The sequence below is a fragment of the Arvicola amphibius genome, chromosome 5 (assembly GCF_903992535.2).
Source record: "Arvicola amphibius chromosome 5, mArvAmp1.2, whole genome shotgun sequence".
NCBI lineage: Eukaryota > Metazoa > Chordata > Mammalia > Rodentia > Cricetidae > Arvicola > Arvicola amphibius.
Window position 1 is genome coordinate 22425078 of NC_052051.1, and position 18443 is coordinate 22443520.

Consider the following 18443-nt stretch of genomic DNA (forward strand, 5'->3'; position numbering starts at 1 on the left):
CTCTATTTAAAACAAAGTTGTGATTATGACATTTGTAAAATAAAAAAAATATGTGTTGTTTGAAAGTAGAAATTAAGTCAGGAGTGGTGACATGCCTTTAATCTAAATGGATCTCTGTGAGTTCTAGACAAGAATGGCCTCAAACTCAGAGATCCACCTCCCTCTGCCTCCCCAAGGGCTGGGAATAAAGGCGTGTGCTGCTCCGCCTGTCCGCTCACGCGCTGCTCCGCCTGTCCGCTCACCCCCAAAGGAAAAAGAGTGAATGGAAGCAGGGAAGAACAGAGGAGAAGTAGCTGTTGTTCATCTTAGTAATCGGGTTCCGCTTGGTCGCTTCCATATGCTTTGTCTAGTCTTATGTTTTTCTTCTGTTTTTAAATGATTCCAGAGGGCAAATTGGCCACCATTTGAAGGATTATAAGACCGGTGGGAGAATTCTTACTTTTAGAGCTGAGTTTAACCTCTGATTTTTCTTGGTTCTCTTTGTTACCTTAACTAAATGCTTGCATTAAAAAACTCTTTTATGATGTGGCAGTTTTTATAGCCTTTATTTTAAAATCTGTCACATGAAAATATCACATACCAGTATGATATTCTGGTATGATTTTGGTGGGAAAGTGTAGTTAGGACCTTCCATTTTAGAAGGCTTATAGGTAAGCCCTTTTTAGCACTGTTAACTCAGAAGCCTGTGCCAGACATTTGCGCTGGCTTACACCAGCAAAACCCTTGTTTGTGCTTTCACATGGATGGGTAAGAGAGCAAAATGTTTACTTGTCTGCTGATGCTTATGACCTGCCTTTTCTGTATTTTTCTTGAATGTTTTCATATGGAGATTCCTACAGAATCGTATTTAGGTTTTATTGCTGCTAGGATCTAGCTTGGGGTCTTTCTCACGCTAGTCAATCATAGAACAGTGTCCCTAGCATATATTTAAGATGTTAAATGTAGCTTTTCTTTACTTATCTGAGCATTCCGAAATAACATTTTTTTCTTTGTTTTGTTTTGTTTGAAGCAGGGTCTTTCTGTGTAGCCCTGGCTGGCCTGGAACTTGCTATGTAGACCAGGCTGAACACAAAGATCTGCCTGCCTCTGATTCTCAAGTGTTGAAAGTAATTATAGATGTGCACCAGCATGGCCAGCTCTGAAATAGCCTTTCCCTATTATGCTTACATAGCAGAATCAGGTAAGAACTAAAGAGCGCTTGAAGAAAACCATGACTGGTGGCATAGGTCTTTAATTCTAGCATTTGTGGGGCAGAGACAGGCAGACCTCTGTGAGTTTGAGGCCAGCCTGGTCTACATAGATAGTTTTAGACTAGCTCGGGGAACACAGACCCCCACCACCACCCAAAAAAAAAAAAAAAATAGAAGAAGAATAGTTGAAAGAAATAGAATGTTTAGTATAGAAAAGAGAAGGCATTGTGAGTCTCGCAGTACTGAGGGACAAATCAACGATAAATGGATGAAGACGTGTTACCTGCGGTCCTCAGAGTGGTGGATAATGAAAGTCTTACAGGCAGCCTTACAAGGTTGCTTTTGTTTGAATAGGGGCTCAGTTTGTTGAACATGAATCAAGAATGTCATAAAGAGAATTCCAGCACAGAACAGGAAGGAGGTTCAAGGGACAAAAAAAAATTCTTGTGCAGCTCACACAGCCCTCAGCGCAGTCCTGTCCCTCCGTTCACTGTGTCCCTGTGCAGCTCAACAGCCCTCAGCACAGTCCTGTCCCTCCATTCACTGCGTCCACCCCCTGTGCAGCTCACACAGACCTCAGCGCAGTCCTGTCCCTCCGTTCACTGCGTCCACCCCCTGTGCAGCTCACATAGCCCTCAGCGCAGTCCTGTCCCTCCGTTCACTGTGTCCCTGTGCAGCTCAACAGCCCTCAGCGCAGTCCTGTCCCTCTGTTCACTGCATCCACCCCCTGTGCAGCTCACACAGCCCTCAGCGCAGTCCTCTCCCTCCATGCACTCTTCATCTTGCAGGAGGGTACACATGTCCCAGCAGGTGGGAGAGCAGGCCTAGGTGTTCCTGTCATAGCCAAGTATCATGGCAAGGACTCCCAAAGCGAGAGTGAAATAAACATGAAGCCGTCCAGGGACCAGAACAGCTTGTATTGAGTGAGTGGAAATTCAGTCTGCCTCCTTCCCTCACTCACGTTAGCGCACAGTTCTCAAAGAGCGTCTTTCCAGCTGTTATTTCCAGTCCCTGCACAATAGTCCTCCGGGACTGGCTTCAGAGATTTGCCCAGGAAAGTGGCTCACCCAAGATGTTTCTGATTGCCACAGTGTGAGCATTGTTGATGATGCTGGCCAATCTGGTCAAGCAGTCATTATTTGTAATGAATGCTTTTTCGTGGTTGTGTTTGGAGCCCTGGGCCTGGAGACAGGGCTGCCTTTCCTAGGGCAGAGTGATTAGTTGTGACCCGAGAGGAGTTTATACAGAAGACCCAGAAGGGAACTACAAGCATGGTGGGAGAGGCAAGAATTAAGTAACTAGGAATTTTAGTTAAAATTAGTAAAATTGAACTTGTTTTTTTTTTTTTTTTCTTTCTCTCTCTTTTTTTTTTGTTTTTTTGAGACAGGGTTTATGTATGTACCCTAGGCTGTCCTGGAACTGAGTAGACCAGGGTGACCTTGAACTCATAGAGATCCACCTGCCTCTGCTGGGAATAATGGTGTATGCTGACAGGCTTGGCTGAATCATAGTTCTTGATGCATTTTGACAGGCAGCTCCTCTCTCCTCTCTTCTGCTTGGCAGTGTTGGGTTTAACTTTGCATTTCTGTATAAATCTCTTTGATTGTGCTGTTTTGTATCTTAACTCTTGATGGGCTCTATTTGTTATTTATTTTGGAGATAAATTTATCATGTAGCCGGGCGGTGGTGGCGCACGCCTTTAATCCCAGCACTCGGGAGGCAGAGGCAGGCGGATCTCTGAGTTCGAGGCTAGCCTGGTCTACAAGAGCTAGTTCCAGGACAGGCTCCAAAGCCACAGAGAAATGCTGTCTTGGAAAAAAAAAACAAAAAAAGTGGTTTTTAGATATGATCTCAAGACGTAGTTTACATACATAAAATACAATACATTAGCACAGAGCTTAAGTAAAAGCTCCAGTCATTAAGATCCAAGGGAATTAAAATTTTTCTTTTAAAAGCTTGATTTATTTTTATGTATATGAACGTTTTGCTTGTGTATATGTATGTATATGTACCACATGAATGCCCGTTGCCTCTGGGGGCCAGAAGAGGACATTGAATCTCCTGGACGGGAATTACTGAGGACTGTGACCCTCAGTGTGGGTGCTGGTCCTGTGCAGGAGCAGAGTAGTGAGTGCTCTTAACCACTGAGCCACGTTTCCAGCCCCCGAAGAAATTCCGTAATACTGTATGCTGAGTACTTCATTTTAATACTTTGAGGCATAATGGAAAGTATTTCATATTTGTTAGATTCTGTGAGTCTGCAGAAAATACTTGCTCCCCTCCCCTCCAATCATAGACTAATTAGTAGAGCCCCTCAGCAAAAATTAAAGGATTTCAGGGCCTTAAAATTTTTTAAGTTTTATTTATTTATTTTTAAAGGTAGAGATGGTGAGCTGAACTACAGAGCCAGTTCCCAGTCAACATGGGCTGCTTGAGGTCTTGTCCCAAAAGCAAAATAAAGTACCCAGCCCGCAGATGGGTTTGTACCCCTCCTGCTAGCTCAAGAACCATGAGATCTGCATGCCCTCCATCTGTAATGATGCTAGCGCATCCTCTTGGTCCTGTCTTGAGTTTGGCTTTGTTCTCTTTGTCTAGAAGATTAAGATTGCAGCCCTGCGTATGTACACGAGCTGTGTGGAGAAGACGGACTTTGAAGAGTTCTTTCTGAGTAAGTGATGCTCAGGTTTCTGTTCGTTTCTGTGCCTGTGTGTTTTAAGTTTTTTTAAACATTTGTTTTGTGTGGGTATGTTGTACATGTTTATCCATGTGTGTATAGCGCAGAGGTCTACCGTACAGTTATCCCCTGAAACACTGTCTACCTCCTTTGAGACAGGGCCCTTTATTGGCTTGGAGCTCACCAGTTAGGCCACACTTCATGACTGGTGAGCCCCAGCGAGCCTCCTGTCTCTGCCTCCCCATTGCTGGGATCACAAGCACAGGCCACTGAGCCCCGTATTTTTATATAGGATCATGCTTGCACCTCCCAGCCCTTAAGATATTCTCTCGGGGCTGTGCACCTAAGGGTGACCTTGCATTCTTGATCCTCTGTCTGTCTCTCAAGGGCAGGGTTTACAGGCTTGTGTCACTGTGCCCTCTCTTAGCATTTTGACATGGACTTTTTGTCAATCATTTCTATTTTTGTTTCTAGTTTTTGATTGTTTTAGTTAATCTTGAAATAAATTTTACGATTTGTAGTCTGACTTTCCTTCGGGTTGCCAGTTTACTTATTAATTATGAAAACTTAGGCTTGTCTCACTAGCTCTTATAACTTAAATTAACTTATATTTTTAATTAATCTAGGTTCTGCCACGTGAGTTTTACCTCTCTCCCATTCTGTGTGTCTGATTCGTTCAGCATCTCGATTATCTCCTCTTCATCTCTCTGCCCAGAAGGCCCACCTAGACCACCTGCCTAGCTATTGGTCGATTAGCTTTTTATTACACTAGTCATAGCAACACATCTTCACACAGTGGACAAATATTCCACAACAGTGATTCTTTTTTTTTATTTATTTATTTATTTATTTATTTATTTATTTATTATGTATGCAATATTCTGTCTGTATGTATGTCTGCAGGCCAGAAGAGGGCACCAGACCTTATTAAAGACGGTTGTGAGCCACCATGTGGTTACTGGGAATTGAACTCAGGACCTTTGGAAGAGCAGGCAGTGCTCTTAACCACTGAGCCATCTCTCCAGCCCGATTCTTTTTTTTTCTTAGAGGGCTGTTGGTCTCAAAGGTTTATACAGTTTTATTACTACAGCCCATTGATAAATTGCATTCCAGAAGGATTTTACTGTAAATTACAATTATTAGCATGGTTAGCTAAAATAAGTATTTGTAAGGTTATTGGAAAAAATAAGTCCACAGACTGTAGAAGGGAGCCTGCACTCTGGGACTTAGAGCAACAGCCGTCCCCTTACAGAGCCTGGCGCCTAATAAGTTCATACAACTGATGCTTTTCTCTTGCAACAAATATCTGGACTCAGTGAAGCTAACAAAGAGCGTTTATTATGCAGTTTTGATTTCTTAATAACTATTTTGGTCACTTAAAACTCAAATATAAGTGTATAATTCACTATTTCAGCAAATTAATAGTAGGGACTTAAAATGCTATGCTGAGTTATAATTCTAATTTATTTTTTTACTTTCTATTTCCTTGTTCATCAGAAAAGACAGTTTCTCTGCTTCTTTGTACACAAGGAATTCTTTTAGTATTTATTAAAAAACATTTATTGCTGTCATGTATGTGTGTGTGTATGTGTTTGCACATATGTATAAGCATATATACCATGGGGCCCATGTAGAAGTTAGAGGTCAACTTATGAAAACTATTTTTTTCTGCCATGTGGGTTCTGGGATCATATTCAGATTGTCAGGTTGGTGGCAAACATCTTATCTCCTGAGCCATCTTGCCAGTCCAAAACTATTCCTTATCATACAAGAAATTAGTCCAAAATAAAAAAATACTTTCTTCAAATGATAAAGAAAATATTGAGTTTTTTTCTTAAATCCATGTACATTTCACCCTGTCCTTATTTTATTAGTTTACTTGATTTTTTCGTATAATTTTAATTTAGAAAGTAACATTAAAAAACAACCTCCCAAAACAGGCAAACATGCAAACAAGGAACGATATCTGGAGCTGGAGAGATGCTCAGAAATTCAGAGCTCTGGCTGTTCTTCCAGAGGACCCAAGTTTGATTCGCAGCACTCACATGGTGGCTCCCGATCGTTTGTAACTCCAATTCTGGCCTTTGTGTGCATAACACGCGTGTGATACATAGACATACATGTAGGTAAAACACCCATGCATGTAAAACAAAAACAAAAAGTCTGAAAAGCAAACACACTAAATTAACTTGTCCACCTTATCTTGTTGTCTGTGTTTACAGTTCTGGGGATCTTACACATGAAACTAATGGTAAGGTCTTCTCCAGCCCGCCGTCATGTCTTCTCATAGAAGTGCTGTCCTCGAGGCTAGGGAGATAGCTCGGGGAGTAAGATCCTCTACAGTGCAAGCATAAGGGCCTGAGTGTGAATCGGCAGCCGTGGGAAAAACTGTGCATGGCCCCTTGTTAGGAGTGGAGGAAACCCCGAGTGAGTGAAGTCCTCAGGGAATGTGTGTTGTTGACGTGGGCATGGCCATGTTAAGGACCTCATAGTCTCAGACTGATGGGAAGATGACAAAGCCTCATAGGATGAGGCTCAGGGGAGTGGCAGAGCTTCCCTCGGGGGTCCAAGCGTAAGTGTTGACATCGTGTGTAGAAACTGTCCGCCATATTTTTCTTAATGACTGCTCCGATCCAGAGACTATTCCCGCCATGATTAGCCACTCTTGCCTTAAACTCCACTTCCTTGTTCAGCTGTATGCTGTAACCTGTCTCTGCTAAATCTCTGTAATAAGCAAGCTGGACTTCTGGGTGTTGTGATCTCTCTAAGACCCCAGTCCATCTGAACCCAGCATTTTTGCCTGTGCCCATGTGTCTGCCTTTTCTTCATTATTTCACTACCACCATTCAGGTCAAGTCCCTTGGGCCATGCAAGGATGCAGTAGCCAGGGAAGCCTGTAAGCTCAGCACGGGGGGGGGGGGGGGGGGGGGGGGGGGGGGGAGATGACAACCTGTAGATCCTGGGAGCTTGCTGCTCAATCAGAATGGTGAACTCTCCCTGCCAAAGGAATAAGGTAGAGAGCCATAGGGGAAGACACTTGATAGTCTCCTCTGTGCTGTGGGATAACCCTTCTGTACCCTGTGAATATATGTTGTTTTCATTAGTTGATAATAACTCTCTGGCCTATAGCAAGGTAGAATATAGCTAGATGGGAAAGCCAAACTGAATACAGGGAGAAAGAAAGAAGCAAGATGCCATCAGACCGGTAAAAGCCATGATCATGTGGTGATGCATAGGTTAATAGAAATGGGTTAATTTAAATGTAAGATGTAGTTATAATAGCCCTGACCTATAGGCCAAGGAGTTTATAGTTAATATTAAGCCTCTGAGTGATTATTTAGAAGTGGGTGCTGGGAACGTGAGTCCTCTGTAAGAGCAGTAAATGCTTTTAACCACTGAGCCATCTCTCTAGGCCCCTACTGTTGTTGGATTTTCTTTCACTGTAATCCCATTTGGAAAGCCAGAACGTTGTTGTTTTTTTTTTGCTCCTTACTCTTTTGGCTCTTTTGTGGGGGCCGCCACCCAGCTCCCAAATAAATTGCACACGGAGGCTTATTCTTAGTTATAAATGCCAGGCCTTAGCTTGACTTCTTTCTTGCCAGCTTTTCTTAACTTAAATTATCTCGACTCCTTTTTGCCTCTGGGCTTTTTCCTTTCCTTACTGCTGTATATCTTTACTCTTACTTGGTGACTGGCTGGGGGGCTGGGGGACTGGAGGTAGGGCTGGGGGGCTGGGGATTGGGAGCAGGTCTGGGGGGCTGGGGGCAGGACTGGGGGGGCTGGGGGCCTGTGGACTGGGGGCTGGCCTCTGATGTCCTTCTCTCCTTGTTCTATCTTGCTTCTTTTTTTTTTTTCTTGCCAGATTTCTCATTCTGTTTATTCTCTCTGTCTGCCAGCCTTGCCTATCCTTTCTCCTGCCTTGCTATTGTCCATTCAGCTCTTTATTAGACCATTAGGTATTTTAGACAGGCAAAGAATCACAGAGTTAAACAAATGTAACATAAAAGAATGCTACACATCTTTGCATCATTAAACAAATGTTTCACAGCATAAACAAATGTAACACATCTAAAAATAATATTCCTCAACACCCTGCTGAAAGTTCTTGAGTTTTATTAATACTGTACATTCAAGTTAAAGACTGTTATTATGCTGGGCAGTGGTGGCACATGCTTTTAATTCCAGTACTTGAGAGGTAGAAACAGGGGAATCTGTGAGTTCGAGGCCACCTTGGCCTACATAGCAAGTTCCAGGACAGCCAGGGCTACATTGAGAAACCTGTCTCAAAAAACAAAACAAAAAAGACTATTATTACATAGATAGTTAATATGAATATATTTTAAGCATAGCTTGCAGATTACCAATTTAAGAAAAGCTTCAGAAAGTTATAATTACATATTGATAACCCACATTTGTTGTCTTTCATTTTGTCCCCTTTAGGAATTTCACGATCTTGTGGGATAGTAAGTGCTTGTATTATTGTTTATTTTTGTTTTGTGTTTAGGAACAGTTGAGGCTTAGAGCGTCTCAGTGACTTGCCCGAGGTTGCCTGGCCAAGCCTGGCACCTGTGTTGTCTGGCTTACACCTCTGGGGTTTTCCCACTGTAGCATGCTTCATGCGAGGGAATGTAACCACAGACTGGGAACTGTAATGCAGCTTTATAACTCGGATTTTGCTTTATTTTGATGAGAATTGCCTTTGTGAGACGTTGTGTTAGTATTGGACAATGATGTCTATACACACAGTGGGATATATCTTGGTGAGTTTTTCCTGACTTTGTCCTTCAGGAAAAAGGGCAGTGAGTTTTCTAGTGATCACACTCTCCCTTTAGATTTTCTAAGACTTAGTCAGGCATTTGCCTATTAAAACCTGTGGCATAGGCCGCGCGTGTTAGCACTTGGGAGGCAGAGACAGGCAGATCTCTGAGTTCAGGCCAGTCTGTTCTACGTAGCGAGCTCCAGGCCAGCCAAGACTGCATAGAAAAATCATCTTTCAAAACAAAAAACACCACAAAGACCGATAGCTAAGCTGGCATGGTGGCACATGCCTGTAATTCCAGTACTCAGAAGACAGGGGCATGAGGATTGCGGTAAACTTAAGGTAAACTTGTTCTATATACTGAGTAGGCTAGCCAGGCGTATGTTGTGAAACTCTGTCACAAACAAACCAACCTATGTTTTTTTATTTGTTCTGCTGTGGCTCTTTATCTTTTTTTTTTTTTTTTTTGCTAGGTTTACATTTTAGAATTAAACCAAAGTGGCTAGTGAAGAAAGAGCAGGTTGGAAAGTACCATCTGGAGGCAAAAGATTAAAAAAAAAATCTATACAATAATGAGGCTGACTTTCTTGTGGTTTGTATTCTAAGGAGGTTAGTGGGGATTGGAGTAAAATGAGGGAATTTATGTATTGCTTCCTAAGATGAGACCTTAAAGTGGCCGTGCCATTTAGATCTTTGCAATAGGTCTTGATTGTGAGAGTCCTGAGGACAGAAAGCGTGCACATCTGGTGCCATGTTTCCCCAGCAAAAGGAGGCTGATGACGCTTCTCAACGACAGTGTGTGAGCGAGTTGTTGGGTCACAGCATGCTGGGCCTTCAGCTTCTTGGACAGTCCTTCTTGGAAGCTGCCAGGTATAGGCCCGAGTCACATCAGAGCCAGCGTGTTTAAGGCTGAGATCTAGAACTCTCGGTTCTTCTGTGTGGCCAGACACTTTCGCAGCTGCTGTTTCTAGCATGCTCTGGTAATGCCCTTGCCTGTCATAATGAACATGGCTGCATTCTCATCTGTGACTGTTTTTCCCTCTAAGACACTGATTACTTTGGAGAGGAGGGGCTCCTTAAGGAAGAAATTCGGAGTCTGTAGTTGAGGTTTCATTCTACTTGGTGACACAGTTTTAACTGATGACGCTTTTCAAAGATAATTTGGACCCTCTTATTTGATTCGGTGGAAACAACAATAATGAATATTGAGTTGCTATTTTGAATGGTAATCATTTTGTTAAGCTTTTTCCCCCCAGAGGATCGCACTATCACCATAGCTCTGGTTGGCCTAGAACTCGCTATGTAGAGTCGGATGGCTTCTAACTCACAGACATCTACCTTCTTTTGTCTCCCAAGGGCTGGTGCTGAGATTAAAGTCTTGTTCCACCATACCTGGCTTTACTAAGCATTTTATAGGCCGTTGATCTCTTGTTTATCATCACAGAAACTCTAAGGTTCTTGTTCTGCCCACTGACATATAGACAGAAGGAGACTGGGCCTCTGAGAAATTCAGAAGCTTTACCTAGATCTGCTTAAATTAAACTAAATTAATTAAATTAAGTAGTCTGACCTCATATTAAAATATGATAGTATGACTCTCCAATGACAGTAATGGAATTATTTGGTTTTACTGAACCTGGTGTCAAGAGTCTAGCCTCAGAAAAGAATATGCTACGTGTGTATTGGGAGCAAGAGTATGATTGTGACGGAGTGCCCCAGGGTTTAGCCCTGCAGTTTGTAAACACATTTCGTTGAGCTAAGAATTGTATTTTTGTGTTGCTCATAGTCAACATTCAGTCGCTGGTTTGATATTTTTGAGGTTTACTCTGTGGGTTTCTGTTCTGACCTCCGTAGGCACAGGGACTGGCTCATGTGCCAGCTCTTTTCTCATCAGCCCTGAGCTGACCCCCAGAAGGGAAAACTGTGACCCAGGGCCAGCTGCTGACCTGTTTGTCTGTGCTTTCCAGCCCAAGAACTGGTTCCACCTCTGAGGAAACTGGACAGGCTCCTGGAGGCTGCTGGGAAGCTTTGATGTAGAGGCAGCAGTTGGGCAGCCTGTCCTGTCGAAGCAGCCAGATTTCATTCTCCAGATTGAAAGACAGACTTCCAAGAAAACTTTTTTTTTTTTTTTTTTTTTTAAATGTTTTGTTGTAACATTCAAAAAAAGACCCAACTTGAGATCTGGGCTTGAGAGTTTCTCGGGGCTATTCTTGTTCTAGGCGGGGAACGGCTGGCTCTCTCTCAGATGGCATTGGTCTTAATAGCTGGATGGCAGGTGAGGCTGGCCTCCAGCTCCCTCCTGCTGGGCTCAGAGAGGAAGTCCACTTGACAGCTGCTAGGCACCACCCAGTAAGCTCACCCGAGTTTTTTGGTGTCCTTTTGTGACAGACCTGGATTCAGACCCCAGCCTTGCCACTGGTTTAACGTGGTGGCTTGCCCATGGTTACTTGACCTTTTTGACTCTTCCTCGTTACCCCTAAAGTAGGTGCTAGCGCTTCTTTCCCAGGGAAAGTAAGGGTTGGGAGGAATACTGTATTAAGATGATTAGCGGTAGGCCGGGTGTGGAGCACAGCCTTTTCTCACGAAGTGTCCACATCTTAGCATTAGAGAGGTACTGTAATAGCAGTCCTCACGCTGCACAGAGAATCAAGGAAGTCTGAATTTAGTCTCGTTCTTGGTGTTGTGGTTCTGGAGCCTTGAGCAATTGTCTTGATGACACTCTCAGGGATATATGAATACCAACCTACTAGGGTTGTTGGGCAGATGCATTGAGCTAATGGCTGTGAAGCACTTGTTATATCTGGGATGTTAGGAGCCCAGCTAGGGCTCCCTTATTAGTGTGGGTTGTAGTCTCCTGGGGTCCTGCCATGGGTTTTCATTCCTAGTGATCCTCATTGTTAACCATTACCTCACTGAATGTTGATTGGCAGGGGATACTTTTGAGTTTTTTGTTTTGCATGCAGATTATATATAGCCCTGGCTAGCTTGGATTTTGCAATCCTGCTGCCTCACAAGATCACGGGATGTGTGTTGGAATTCTAGGCAGGTTCTACCATGCCTTAATTCTTTTTTTGAGTCATTGCTCCAAAAGATTGGTCCTACCATAAGGGCTTATGTTCCCCACTAATTTCCTTCCCTTTATCCTTCCTACTCCTTGTCAAACTTTTCTCTTTGTCATGTAATAAGGAGGGTACACATAGTGGGGATTCCTCAGCCAACTGAAGGATTTCGTAGAAATCTGAGAACGGAGAGGCATGGATGTCTGAGCTGAGATCTGATGTTCAGGATCTGAAATTAAGAGGTCCTGTTCAGTGAGTGTTGTCCCTGTAGCCAAGGACTGGCCTTTCTGTGGGTGCAGTTCACTTCCTGATTCAGCCCTAGCTCCTAAGAGTTCTACTTTTATCCCTCCTGGTTATGAGTAAATCATTTGGCACATTCATGGCCATACCACATGGCTTGTCTTTTAAAAAATTGGAAAATAGGGCTGGAGAGATGGCTCAGAGGTTAAGAACATTGCCTGCTCTTCTAAAGGTCCTGAGTTCAATTCCCAGCAACCACATGGTGGCTCACAGCCATCTGTAATGAGGTCTGGTGCCCTCTTCTGGCCTGCAGACATACACTCAGAATATTGTATACATAATAAATAAATAAAATTAAAAAAAAAAATTGGAAAATAACCGGGCGGTGGTGGCGCACGCCTTTAATCCCAGCACTTGGGAGAAAGAGGCAGCTGGATCTCTGTGAGTTTGAGGCCAACCTGGTCTACAGAGTGAGTTCCAGAGACAGTCAGGGCTACACAGAGAAACCCTGTCTCAAAAAACAAAACAAAACAAAATCCAACAGACAAACAAAAATTGGAAAGGGAGACCAGAAAGGCTTAACCTTTTCAGTTGGGCTCAGTTGATGCTGAGGGAGCAGGGGAGCTGTATTCACTTAGCTCTTTATACTTCAAGCCTAGAAAGGGAAACTAGCTTAGAGCCATAAGAAATCATCTCTGCCACATTCTGTAAAATGAGAGAGAGAGATTTGAGACTCAGAGGGAAGACGCTGTTTGCCCAAGGCCACAAGGTGGTAGCCAGGCTGGAATTGAAGGTTGTCTGGCTACGTTCAGTGCTCTAGCCCATGGTCTTCCGTTGTGCTTTTGCTGATCTTTTCTGCAAAGCATAATCAGAAATACTGTATCGCCTTTCCTTTTAGTTGATCAGATTCCCAGCAGGGGCTAACACGGCGTGCCTCTTCTACACCTTCACGTATTTACTTTATTGTCATTTTCCAGGGTGTCAGATGCCTGATACATTCAACTCATGGTTTCTTATAACCCTGCTCCACGTCTGGTAAGTGAGCCATTTTAAGTGAGGTCACCAAATGCTTGTGTGTGTGTGTGTGTGCACGTGTGTGCCTTGTAAGGCACAGATGTCTTCAGGTCTGATTCTATGACGTCGCACTTGTTCAAGCATGAAAACATGCTCCTTTCATTTTTATAACTGGTGCCTTGAAGGATATTTTTATTAAAGGTCAAAACATAAACCCAAAAAGAAACTAATATTTGTAATATTTTTTTTTTCAAAGAACACCTAACCCCAGGAATAATACACTATCAGTATCTCTAAGAGACTCTCTGAGGTAGGGTGGAAAGTTTTCTCCCTTGGCTGTTTTAGGAAAGTTCACATTTACGTAAAAGTGGTTTGAATTGTGAGACTCCGTGGTCATTTCCATCTCTGGTCATCAGAAACCTATAACAAATTACACCACTGACATTTATGCCTGTGCCTCTAAGCGTGTGCACAGGTTAGAGTCAAGCCACATTTGTTGCATGTGGAAATATTTAACACCTTAAACAGTATATTTTTTCTTCAGTGTAAAGTAGCCTAAAAAATCCATTTTTCATCTACTGTTACACAGCATTAAAGGTCAAAGGGGGATATGGGGGTCACCAAAGTGGGGGTGGGCGAGCTACCGTATCTGTAGAAAGTAAACTCCAGAGAAGTGGGTTCACTACGTGGGGAATGGCTGTCTGTCAAAGGGCCCTTGTTTGAGACTGTCTTTAGCTGAGCTTTGCATCACCTGGCTATTACATAAAGATGTTTTAGTTATGATCACCTCTGAAGCGTTTCTTCTTCCAAATTCACATCGTCACTGCGCTTGCTTGGCTAAGGAGCCTGAAGGGGCAGTTTATTTTATGGATTTTTTTTTAAACCCTCTAAACCAGTAGTTTATAGATGGCACACTGTGTCCTGGGCCTTTGCTGGGAACTAGGGCTAGTTCTCAAGAAGCCTCGTTTTAGTGAGGGAGATGGGACTCATAAATGGGCAGTTACAAACGAGGCTGCTAAGTTCTGGGACAGTGTAAACGACACCTATAGGACTGAAGAGGGTGCTGCAAGTGTTACCCCTTTCCCTGTTCTCTGAGATACATACCATGGCTCCTTGTCAGGCAGCTAAGAAGGCACACTGTCTGCCTCTGCTGTCGTGGTGGGGGTGCAGAGAGGGTGCAAACTACTTTTTTAAGAGCTGAGGACTGTATGGGAGAATTGTTCATTGGGAAGGTGGGAGGGTTGAGAGACAGCGAAGCTGTTCCCAGAGGAGCTCAAAGGTAATATTCAGAGCCTGTATGAAAGACTCGTTATTGCCCATAGAGCTGGAGGCATCAGAGTGGTAGAGAGAGTGGACGGCAACATGAAATATCTAATCCCTGTGACCACATCCCAAGGTCAGTACTTGACTAATAGTGGGGAGAGCCTTGAAATTATTTGTATTTCTTTAAACTTTCCAAACATCTACCCGACCTTTCTTGCTGAAGTTAAGTTTTCAGAGGAATGGGGTTTCCCACCAGCAGCTAAGTGAGGAGTGGGGTGTACCACCACCAACTAAGTAGAAGAGGGGGACCATCTAGTCTTTGTCTTTCCCCAGCCTCTTCCTTGCTCTTTTTTTTTTTTTTTTTTTAAGTGTTTTGAGACAGGGTCTCTCTGTATAGCTTTGGCTATCTTGGAATTCGCTTTATAGATGTAGGCCATGCTGGCCTCAAACTCACAGAGATCAACCTGCCTCTGCCTCCTGAGTGCTGGGGAGATTAAAGACATGGGCCACCACTTCCTGGCCTCTTCTGTGCTCTTAATTGCCATGATCCATGTAGGGTTTGGTAGAATGTCTCAGCCGCCTTTTTATTGAACGAGTAAATCCTTGCCAAGGACCGACTGTGTGTTCGGGACCATGGGCTGCTGGAGAGAAGGCTGTGATATGGTCCACACATTCAAGACACCGTGGAGGAAACGGACTTTTGAGTGCTGTTGTCTGTAATAGATGATGAAGAATGAAACGTTTGTCTCAGAGCCCGAAGGGATGCTGTGGAAGCACAAAGGTAGAAGTGAGGATGGCGTAGGGCAGGTAACGTTTGAGGGACATCCTGAAGGGAAAGTAAGATGACTGCCGGCACTTTACATTGAAGGGTGGCCGGAGGGAAAGACCACCTACAGAGATCCAAGTCCTGGAGGACAGCCAATGGCTGAAGCGTTTGGGGCAGGTTTGTAGAGGAATGTAGTCCGAAGGTCACCAGAAAAGTAGTTGGCCAGGTGGTGTCAGCAGCGGCATCCTCATCAAGCGCCTTTAATTCCAGTGTTTGGGAAGCAAAGGCAGGCAGATCTCTGTGAGTTCAAGGCCAGCTTGATCTACAGAGTGAGTTTCAGGCAGCCAGGGCAACACAGAAACCTTGTCTAAAAAATAAAAACAAAAAGCAAACAAACAAAAGAAGTAGTTTTGGGCCCAGTTGTGCTGTGATCTTCCCAGAATCGGGAACCCCCTCTCCTAAGGGGTAGAACAGCTGGGAGAGGGATGGATCCACCCCAAGTCTATAGAAAAGTAAGGCTCTTCTAGTCCTGGTCTCTCTGCCTGAAGATCCAAGAGTATAAATTGAGGGACAGCCAATCTCAAATTCAGAGAGCACAGTAAGCCAAGCCATTGGAGAAATACGAATTGAAACAGTTCTTGTAATAAGAACTGTGAAAGAGGAGGGAGTCACAAAGAAAGACAAAACAAAGCCAGACACACTCCTAGGACATGAAAGTGGCCTGATGCTACTCCCGAGACGTTGCCTGGGTCCCGTAGGTAATGGATCCTTATTGGTAGTTGGGACAGGAACAGGATACTGAACAGTCCTGTGCGTTTACTGATGATGTTATACTTCTGTATGCTCTGTTTCTAGAAGACCTTTGTTAGTTGTCTGTTCTGTGGGCTTGCAGTGGCACTGACCATGTGTCTGTTGTCTTTGTTTAACAAGGTCAGTATTGAGTGTAGCTGCTGAAAAAGATGTTGGCGATACCCAGCATCCCAACACGGGCTTGGTAAAGCAGCCCTCCTAATTTTCCTTATCCCAGCCATCCATTAGGAGTCCATTCAGGTACCTGTACCAGAAACCTGAGAGCTTCTCTTAATGTGTCCTGCATTTGTTTAACCTGTTCAGTAGACATTAGTTGCTGAGCTCAAACCCTTGACCCTGACCTAACAGAAACAAAGGAGTTTTACTTTGTAACCCAGTGTGCATGCTTATATTGGATGCAAACATTAAATAAATGTTGTCTTTACAGTATCAGTAAATATCTGATACTTCTGTTCTATTTGAGCTAATTTTAAACAGAAGTTGAAGGTTTCTGCCACTGAATCCATTTTACTACTGGATTCCCACCTTGGCTTTCAAGTTTCTTAGTGCGCTGTTCATGTGCTATAAGATGCAGCCAGCAGGGCTGGAGAGATGGCTCAAAGGTTAAGAGCATTGCCTGCTCTTCCAAAGGTCCTGAGTTCAATTCCCAGCAACCACATGGTGGCTCACAACCATCTGTAATGAGGTCTGGCGCCCTCTTCTGGCCTGCAGGCACACACACAGACAGATTATTGTATACATAATAAATAAATAAATAAATACATAAATACATAAAAAGATGCAGCCAGCAGTAAAGATGCTTTTACTTCTGTTGTCTGCTACTCTTCTGTGGAGTCTCAGGTATTTATCATTCTTACTGCTGGACAGACTCTTGTTTTTACCTCCATACCTAATTAAGCCATTATTTTCACCATAAGCATTTTCTTCCTCTAAAGGCAGTTCTGTGTCCCTTTGCTTTTTCTTCCTATTTTTTTTTTTTTTGAGACAGGGTTTCTCTGTAGCTTTGGATCCTGTCCTGGAACTAGCTCTTTTTTTTTTTTGGTTTTTCGAGACAGGGTTTCCCTGTAGTTTCTAGAGTCTGTCCTGGAACTAGCTCTTGTAGACCCAGCTGGCCTCGAACTCAGAGATCCACCTGCCTCTGCCTCCCGAGTGCTGGGATTAAAGGCATGAACCACCACTGCCCTGCTCACATTTTAAAATTTTGAAAATGTATGGATACATAAAACATAAAAATTATACATATTAATGGAGTGCTGTGTAATATTTTGATACATAGATATGTACATTATATAATTTGCATTTTTGCATGTGTTTGTGTCTGTCTGCATGTGCTTTTGTGTGCAGAGAGTGTTGGATGTCCTGCTTTATTACTCTTTGTCTTAATAATATTATAATAACTGTGGTGGTTTGAAAGAAAATGACTCCCAAAGGGAATGGCACTATTAGGAGGTGTGTCTTTTTTGGAGGAGGTGTGGCCTTGTTGGAGAAGTGTATCACTGTGGAGGTGGCTTTGAGGTCTCATATATGCTCAAGCCACACCCAGTGTCTGAGACCACTTCCTGTTTCTTGCCTGTCAAGATGTAGACTCCTCCAGCACCATGTTTGCCTGCACACTGCCGTGGTGATAATGGACTAAACCACTGGAACTCTAAGCTTCCACCTCAATTAAATGTTTTCCTTTATAAGAGTTACTGTGGTCGTGGTGTCTCTTCACAGATATAGAAACACTAACTAAGACAGTACCCAAGCTGGGCGGGGATGGTGTACACCTTTAATCCCAGCACTCTGGAGGCAGAAGTAGGTGGATCTTTGAGTTTGAAGCTAGCCTGGCCTTCAGAGCAATTTCCAGGACAGCCAGGGCTACAGAGAGAAACCTTGTCTGTGTAAACAACAACAACAACAACAACAAAAACCAAACCAAGACATGTGTGTGTCTGTCTGTACATGGTGCTAACCTGCTGAGCCATCTCTAGTCTCAACCTCTCTCCCTGCCCCCATCATTTTATAATGTTTAAATTAGATTCAAGTTATAAATCTCATCGTTTGTTATTTCATTGTAAATTTTTTTGAACTTCTGTAACTGAGGTCCTCTGCAAGATTGGTATGCACTCTTAATGCCAAGCCCTGTGCACGCACACACACACAGTAAATCTCATCCTCAGCCGTACTGTGTAAATGCGTGAGAGGATTGCTACTTAGACTGAGGGGTGTGGGAATGACCTGGTCACTCCTTATCTGCATAACATGCCTGCAGAAAAGGACCCAAATGTAGCTTTGTGGTAACCCAGTAGGCAGTTTCAAAAACCTCATATCTAGGTCAGCCCCTTGTCCTCTGAAAGAGCAGACTGAAGACCACGCTTTTAACCACTGAGCCATCTCTCCCCTCCCCCAATATGCTTTTTCTTTAAAACAATTTTTAAAGATTTACTTTATTTTATGTGTATGAATGCATTGCCTGTGTTCATGTATATATGTGTACTTGGTGCCCTCGGAGGTAAAAAGAGGGCATTCCCTGGAACTGGAATTATATGTGATTGTGAGCCACCCTGTGGGCGCTGAGAATCGAACTCTGTTCCTCTGTAAAAGCAGCCAGTGCTCTTAACTACTGAGCCATCTCTCCAGCCACCAATATGCTTTTTCTAATGTGATGCTAGTTTTAAAACTTAAA

The 18443-nt window shown here is 43.5% G+C and overlaps 1 protein-coding gene across 1 annotated transcript in view; it reads left to right on the top strand.

Moving 5' to 3' along the window:
- The window catches only part of LOC119814596 (ubiquinol-cytochrome-c reductase complex assembly factor 1), an 84766-nt gene that overhangs the window by 17470 nt on the left and 48853 nt on the right, over positions 1-18443 (top strand). The window contains exons 5-6 of the mRNA XM_038330478.1: positions 3786-3858; positions 12900-12957. Coding sequence (XP_038186406.1) covers positions 3786-3858; positions 12900-12957 — 131 coding nt within the window. The remainder of the gene's footprint in view (positions 1-3785; positions 3859-12899; positions 12958-18443) is intronic.